Here is a 7,092-nt window from a genome sequence, read left to right as displayed (position 1 = left end):
GCCGGCGCACCGGCAAGAACAAGGACAAGTTTGAGATGCTGCCGTACCCCGGCAACACGCTTATGGATGAGGCCGACCTAAAGGGCATGCTGCGTGCCATGGCGCCCTTCATCGTGCGCGCATAGGGTCTTGACTGCCAGGTTGAAGTCGCACACGCGGAAGACCTTGCTGCCATCAGGCGCGATGTCGTACAGCAGGTTGGCGGGCTTCAGGTCAAAGTGCATGTAGCCGCGAGCGTTCAGGTGCTTTGATGAAGAGCGCCATGGCACGCAGCATGCCCTTCAGGTCGGCCTCATCCATAAGCGTGTTGCCGGGGTACGGCAGCATCTCAAACTTGTCCTTGTTCTTGCCGGTGCGCCGGCGCTCGGGCGCGTTGTCAATGCGATCAAAGTGCTCCTTGGCCAGCGCATTCTGCATGAACAAAGCAGATGGGGACCAGTCTGTCAGGAGCTGAAAGATTGAGAGGCACGGATGGGCAGCAGAGCGATGACCGCGCCGCCGCCTCTGTGCGCGGGGCAAATGACCTGCTTGATTGGGGTAGCGCTGGCGGCAGCGGGCACGCACGGTGCCTGCAGCTTGCGCTGCCCACGGCGACACGCACCCGCCCTCCGAGTTCGCGGCTGGTGCGCGCAGCCAACGGCACCATACATTGCGGCACACCTGACCACATACGCACGCGCCCAACGGCCTCACAGCACCAGTACATAGGTTCTGACGGCCGCAGCCTCCGGCCGCTGAGCGAGCTGCGAGGTGTGCGCACGGCTAGGTGATTTACTGCTTCGACGAGGAGGTGCGCTACAACATCCAACTCTACTTCGTCGATAACATGGCTGGTACATTGCAGGTGAGGAGGGGCGGCACCGGCACTGGAAGCAAGGGCGGGCGGGCGTACAGGAAGAGCAAAGCAGGGGGCAGGACCGCGGGAGGCAGGGACGCGGCATGGTGGGGCTTACTTTGCAGCGCGTAGTGGCGCAGACTCCCATGGAGATATGCCCGCTATGTCACATTACTCTCCTGAGGCACCGCACGCCCTTCCACGCCCGCTTCAGGCTTTCGCGATCGGGGCTCGTCCCGCGATGGACAGCGTGGAGGCCGCGCTGGACCGCGTCAAGATGAACATGAACCTCAAGTTCGCGGACTGGGGGCTGCCCTGCCCCATTACAGGAGAGCCGGGCGCAATGGCGCAGCCGGCAGCGTTTGGCGGCCAGCGGCAGCTCGTGAGGGCGGCGCTGTTGGACTGGGGTGAAAGGGCGTAAGGTGCTGTAGGCTTGTGGTGCCCGTTGCATCTAGACTCAAGGCGTGGGCAAGACAGATGTCCCTGTAGAAGTGGTAGAGCGCACGCAGCAGCAGGAGCAGGAGGGAAGAGGGCAGGGTTTGGTGGCGACGGCATGTCGACGGCCAGGTTGGTGGTGGGCAAGGAGCGAGTTAGCAAGCGGCCGGGGCAGGGCCTGTGGGCATCAGCAGCAACCGTACGCTGCTGTGACAGCGGCAGCACGCAAACGTGTGTGCGCGTGCTGTGTGTAGGTGTATGTGCGTGAAAGGAAGATGACAAGCATACCCGCAGTATGTGTGTGTAGGCGGGAATTGACTGAGAATGGTACCGTATACGGTAATGCCGAGGCGGTTGCCCTAGGCGGCAGCAGGGGTTGCAAGTGTGCTCAGGTACTGCGCTGGCTGGTTACTGTACATGGTGCTCTCTCCGGTCCTTTCATGGGGGAGGTAGGCTACAGCGGCCGTCTTTTGGGCCCCGGTCAGTGGAAGACCACAGCTGTAGCAGGTTGTGTCGAGTGTGAGCTGTGTGACATTCACCTGTTGGTGGCAGGTGGCGGTCAACCTATCTATCATTGCTCGTGTCGGTGATGCGATGCTGGTGGTGCTGGTACCTTCAATCAAGTCGGAGACGCTAGGGGACTGCTGGACTAATGCTGGAAAGGCTGGCTGTATGTGAAGAGCAGACTGAGCAGCGGCACGCTAGGAATGGTGTGCGTGTGAAGAGCTACGGTCAGCCAAGACAGCTGGGCTTCGGCGTTACCCACCCATGAGTCCCCAGTGAAGTAGATTTGCGCAAGCCTGATGTAACAGTACCTAACGGGTTACCGGACATTCCGGTGCTGCTACACCGGAATGTTCTGCTCGTGCGCAACATTTCATATGCCCCCGCCAGCACTAGCAGCTCATCGGGCACGCAGTCCAGCATCGCCGTCGATGGCCAACTACGCTACCTCGCCTCACTGGCGGTCCTGCATGATTGCCGGCCTACGGGCCCCTTACAAGGAAAACGCTTTCACAACCCTACGTACGGAAATCCTAAGCAGTCACTGGCGCGTGAACTGCGTCCCTCTTGTTACCAATGCAATCTAAGCAGTCTCAGCTAGTCATCAAGTCTTATTACCATTCAGGCTACGTGAGCCATATATAAGGACGCACGATCCCAGACACACATGTACACGTTTGTGGCAACCAACATGCAGAAGTCACTGTGGTTGTGGCCAGGCACGACAGCACGAGCTGGCACGAGCCGTATGCAAAACAAAACCGGTGGATCCATACAGACTGGCACAGCACAAGATAAAAGCTGAAAGCCCAACCGTCCTGTCAAGTGCAATACCCCTGCAGCTGCTGTGGGTGCATGGCGTCCCCAGTTGAGCCACTGTTCTCAATGCAACCCCAATCGCCCTAGCGACGCACCACGGCCTGCAAGCTTTGCCATGCAACCATGCCGTGCAGGGGGAACCGCTGATGCCGTGCGTGCCCCCGCGCCCTTGCCCCCCGTCTCATCACAGCTACTTGCAACCCGTCACCTTCGCAATAGCCACGTCACTACTCCGTCAGCCACCGGTGCGCCAGGATCTGGTCCGGAGTGGGGCGTGCGGCGGGGTCCTCCGCCACCATCCACTCGATCAGTTCCTTGAGCGCGGGCGGCGTGCGGCGGGGCAGGTCGCGCAGGTACTCCAGGTAGGCCTGGGTCCCGCCCCCCAGGCAGTGCAGCCCGGCGGCGTCCGCCAGCACCAGCCCCATGGAGGCCACGTCAGCGGCCCGGGTGATGGGGTGCTTCACCTCCAGGCCCTCCAGCTGGCAGTACGTCTCCCACGCCCAGAAGCCGCGGGTGCCGCCCTGGGCGCGCGCGACGCGGCCATTGCTGTCGGTCTTGACTGCCAGGTTGAAGTCGCACACGCGGAAGACCTTGCTGCCATCAGGCGCGATGTCGTATAGCAGGTTGGCGGGCTTCAGGTCGAAGTGCATGTAGCCGCGAGCGTTCAGGTGCTTGATGAAGAGCGCCATGGCACGCAGCATGCCCTTCAGGTCAGCCTCATCCATGAGCGTGTTGCCGGGGTACGGCAGCATCTCATACTTGTCCTTGTTCTTGCCGGTGCGCCGGCGCTCGGGCGCGTTGTCAATGCGATCAAAGTGCTCCTTGGCCAGCGCGTTCTGCATGAAAAAAGCAGATAGGTGGGGACAAGTCTGTTAGGAGCTGAAAGATTGAGATGCACGGATGGGCAGGTTAGGGGAGAGGAGCCGCAGTCAAGCAACCACAATCCCCGTACAGAGCATGCGCCAACCAGGCGCCGTCACCGCACCCGCCCCGCGCCTCATAGCCCAGCACCCACCAGCAGGTTCTCTACGGAGCCGCCCTCCGCACAGCTCAGCAGCAGCTCCGCCCGCTCGTCGTCATCAGTCGGCAGCCGGTAGCCCAGGCACTGCACCGCGTGCTCGCAGCCCGCGGCAGCAGCCAGCCCTGCCAGCTCCTGGTTCAGTATGCGGCGTAGTGCAGCCACAGCGCCCTTGGTCTCACACGCGTGCAGGGTCTTGCGTGCGGCCTTGACGGTGGTGCCGTCAGGCAGGGTAATGATCACCATTTCCACGTGGCCGAAAGCGCCCTTGCCCAGCTCGCGCTGGGGGATGCAGAGCGTAAGACCGTGCTGCTTGATGAAGGCCTTGACCTCCTGTGGAAAAGGAGGCGGCATTGAACGGGCAACAGTGAGCCTGGTGAGCGAGAAAGGCATGTCAGCCAGCGCGAAGGGGGTTGACCAAGGCAAGTGTGCGTGGGGGCCGGTTGCACGGCAAGTCAGAAACATGTATCCACTACGGTACACCCGGCGCGCCCTGCATAGCAATGTGCGTGCGCGCGTGCACCGGTATGTATGCGCCTCACCTCGTCACTCATGCAGGACGCCTCTGTGCGCTCCACGGTTTCCACCTGTGCCTCCTTGGCATTGTTGGGGAAAGCAGTGGCGATGGTGTCAGCGGTGGTGGCGCTGCACGCGGCGTTGTCCCCACGGAAGGCGGAGAGGCCCGTGCCGCTGAGGCTGCCGGCCGCCGTGTTGCCAGAGCTGGCGGAGGAGGCGCAGCCGCCCGTGGAGGCGTCGGAGGGGCCCGAGCTGGACTTGTCGTTGACGGCGGCCAGAGCGAGCTCGCCGCTAGGGCTGCTGGCACCGCCGCTGCTGGAGGTGGCGTCAGCGGCCTCATCGGCGGCCTTCGTCGGCTGCAGGTCATCGCGCAAAGGCACCTGGTGAGGGCAAGGGGGTGAGAGTTGAGGAATAAAGGGCCGTGTCGATATCCAGGTCGAAATGGGTGAGGTGGGAAAGTGGGAAAGGAAAGGCAAAGGAGCAACGGGGTGCGCGGTAGTGGACGCTGTGTGCACCAGGGAGGCGAGCGGGGCGTCCTGGGTAATTGCTGGACGGTCAAACCGTCGAACATGTTGACTTCTAGCGACATGTGAATGTGCTATGCAACAGAACATGCACGCGACTAGCCTGCTATCAGCGAGAATCCTTGCGTGCTCACCGCGGCCGCGTCGTTGGGCGAAGATGAAACAGTCGCGATACCGCTTTTCGCGCTGCATGACTTGTCCTTGGGTTTACAGTCGCTTTTGCGGCGAAGGATCCGTAGCAAGCCTCCTCGCCGAGCGAGCACGAACGTGGCGGTGCCCGCCAGGATAGCGATGCACGCGGCTTTCACGGCTGGGCCCTTAATAAAGCTGGTGGTGTTCATCTTGCAGCAGAGAGGGTGCAATGTATGGAGTAAGCTTTTAATGCAGGGCTAGCCTAACAACAAGCTTCTGGGCGCGCGATTTTGTAGGTCGGCAAGTCAGTGACCAGTAGTGTGTCGTGCATGTTCACAGGCGGGTCCCAAATGCCCTGGCCTGTGTCCCGCTCGATCACATTGTAATGTATCTAACTCTGTCATCTTTTGCCTCAGCCTGAGAACCTCGGTTAACGATTCAGGGAGTCCAACTCAGACATTTTTAAACGGCACAGAGGTCCGGAGACGGCCGCCTGAAGGCGCAGGGCAGAGTATCGTTAGCTCATACATGCAGCATTACCATGTCCTCCTGCGATGTACGCACAGGACCCCACAAACACCATGCTACCAGCGCGTCGACCTGTAAGCAGGTCAGTCACTGCCAACGCTTCATTATACCTGGTTTGGCAATGATAAGGTAACTGGTGGACATATGGAACAGGCCAACAGCCAGTGTCGAGAACGACCTCCGCCTTGGCTTGGGCCTGTCCTGCGCCTCTTTAGTTGCAGTACTTTGGGTCAAGACGTGGTGTCTGGTGGCTTGGAAGGCAGCCAGGGCGTTGGGCTTGGCGGGTGCGTCAGGGGGAGGGGGGTACGGGGTGCGGAACACCGCTGCCAGCCTTTTGCTCAACACTGCTTGCAGGCTAGCTGGGCCTGGCGCTCAATGTAACGTGAGGGGCTCGCTCAGGGCGGCGCGGGAGGAGTTGGGCTGGTGCAGGTCGTACTGCGGGCGAGCCCATGTAGTCCGAGACTTCGGGGTTAAGGCAAGTAACGAGCTGTATGCCGGCAGCCCAGTCTGTTGCGCAGGTCCCTCACCAGCTGTGCACGGAGCCTGTGCCCGCCTGCTTTGGTGGAGGTATGTGCCTTGGACCGGCCCAGGCTTGCACCGGGGAAGCAGACGGGCTGCGGCCGCGTCATGCTTGACTAGCACTCTGGGCCAGGTGCCGTGTGGGCGTGTGGGCGTGTTTGCAGTGGCAGCCACTGGCGCAAAGCCTCGCCTTTCGGGGCAGATGGCGCCGGCAATGTGCGCGTGTCCACCGCAAACCTGCGTCTGGTGAGTGTCCTCGGGGGCATGGCAAGGGGACAGGAGCTGGGGCGGAGCGTGCCGAGCTGTGCGGTGTACGACTGGGAGCGGTGTGCTGCATTGCGGTGTAGGGGTGGGGCACGAGCGGGCTGGAGGGCGCGCAGGAGGGTTGCAGGGCAGCGCAGCTTTGGGGAAGGAGTCGACGCGCACACCACAAGGCGCGGACGGCGGTACTAGGAGTTGTCGGACACGGGTCGGCATGTCCGCACCTGCTGACCAGTCCTGCACAACAGCGCTTGTCCCCTTCCCCTACGATGCCGCGTGTGCTAAGGAGCTGCGGCAGGAGGAGGAGCAGCAGCAGCTGCGCGGATGGGCGTGGAGGTGCCCATCAAGCAGCGAGGGTGCGGGCAGACGGGAACGGGCGGCGGGTGCAGGAGGAGGTGCCTGTAGGGCGGCCGACAGGCCTGAAGGAGGGAAGGCGCAGCAGGAGGACGTTCGACAGCGGAAGCCGGTGAGATGTGGGGCGGGCTGCACGCACGGCGTTGGGGATGGGGAATTGCCTACGGAAGTGCGGGAAAGCCTCCCGTCTTGATGCTGACAGGTTCCTGTGCGACGCCTAGCTGGTCCACCCTCGCCATCATGACCCAGTGCCTCGCAGAACCACGGCCGCTTGTTGCAGGCAGGCATGAACGAGGCGACGTGGCAGCGGGTGGCGCAGTGGGAGATGCTGCACCGCGGCGAATGCGACACGCCAACAGTACTGCGCTTCCAGGCCAAGCCGCACGACCTCAGGTGCGGCCGGGGAGGGCCGGGAGTTTAGTGAGTCAGGGTGGTGGGCTGGTGGCGTAGTGTGGTCGAGAGGGTGGGTGGGAGGGAGCGTATTCCCCTCGTTGCGACCGCCCAGGCACGCCCACTCTAGCCGCGACGCAGTTGCAACACGTTGCAAAGTGGACGAGCGTTCGCTGCGGCGGGAAGGCCTGCTGACCTGTGATACCTTCTTTGCCTTCGCGTCAGCACAGCAAAGCCGTGGCGCGGTGCAGTGTGGT

The 7,092-nt window shown here is 62.3% G+C and overlaps 5 protein-coding genes across 6 annotated transcripts in view; 3 read left to right on the top strand and 2 right to left on the bottom strand.

The window, feature by feature from the left end:
* CHLRE_12g526210v5 (uncharacterized protein) overlaps positions 1 to 213 on the bottom strand; it is a 1,122-nt gene extending 909 nt beyond the window's left edge. Inside the window, exon 1 of the mRNA XM_043068481.1 lies at positions 11 to 213. Coding sequence (XP_042918579.1) covers positions 11 to 100 — 90 coding nt within the window. The 5' untranslated portion in view covers positions 101 to 213. The remainder of the gene's footprint in view (positions 1 to 10) is intronic.
* CHLRE_12g526200v5 (uncharacterized protein) overlaps positions 1 to 269 on the top strand; it is a 3,426-nt gene extending 3,157 nt beyond the window's left edge. For both annotated transcript variants that reach the window (XM_043068479.1, XM_043068478.1), the window contains exon 5: positions 1 to 269. This exon is cut by the window's left edge and continues 832 nt beyond it. The gene's annotated coding sequence lies outside the window, so the exon portion shown is untranslated.
* A 64-nt stretch (positions 270 to 333) lies between these two features.
* On the top strand, positions 334 to 2,579 carry CHLRE_12g526500v5 (uncharacterized protein). Its single transcript, XM_043068495.1, has 2 exons — positions 334 to 844; positions 1,050 to 2,579. The coding sequence occupies exons 1-2, from the start codon at positions 827 to 829 to the stop codon at positions 1,254 to 1,256; spliced, it is 225 nt and encodes a 74-aa protein (XP_042918578.1). The 5' UTR covers positions 334 to 826; the 3' UTR covers positions 1,257 to 2,579.
* Positions 2,580 to 2,591: 12 nt separating this feature from the next.
* Positions 2,592 to 5,073, bottom strand: CHLRE_12g526450v5 (uncharacterized protein). The gene is made up of 4 exons (XM_043068493.1): positions 4,786 to 5,073; positions 4,154 to 4,507; positions 3,609 to 3,944; positions 2,592 to 3,429 (listed from the first exon to the last, which is right to left on the bottom strand). Exons 1-4 carry the CDS (start codon positions 4,990 to 4,992, stop codon positions 2,821 to 2,823), a joined length of 1,506 nt encoding a protein of 501 aa, XP_042918577.1. The 5' UTR covers positions 4,993 to 5,073; the 3' UTR covers positions 2,592 to 2,820.
* Positions 5,074 to 5,173: 100 nt separating this feature from the next.
* Positions 5,174 to 7,092, top strand: part of CHLRE_12g526388v5 (uncharacterized protein) — a 2,166-nt gene continuing 247 nt past the window's right edge. Inside the window, exons 1-3 of the mRNA XM_043068491.1 lie at positions 5,174 to 5,393; positions 5,465 to 5,595; positions 5,666 to 7,092. The exon at positions 5,666 to 7,092 is cut by the window's right edge and continues 247 nt beyond it. Coding sequence (XP_042918576.1) covers positions 5,365 to 5,393; positions 5,465 to 5,595; positions 5,666 to 5,670 — 165 coding nt within the window. The 5' untranslated portion in view covers positions 5,174 to 5,364 and the 3' untranslated portion in view covers positions 5,671 to 7,092. The remainder of the gene's footprint in view (positions 5,394 to 5,464; positions 5,596 to 5,665) is intronic.

Source organism: Chlamydomonas reinhardtii, chromosome 12 (assembly GCF_000002595.2).
Source record: "Chlamydomonas reinhardtii strain CC-503 cw92 mt+ chromosome 12, whole genome shotgun sequence".
In the NCBI taxonomy this organism is placed as follows: Eukaryota; Viridiplantae; Chlorophyta; class Chlorophyceae; order Chlamydomonadales; family Chlamydomonadaceae; genus Chlamydomonas; species Chlamydomonas reinhardtii.
This window is presented reverse-complemented; position numbering and strand designations above follow the sequence as displayed.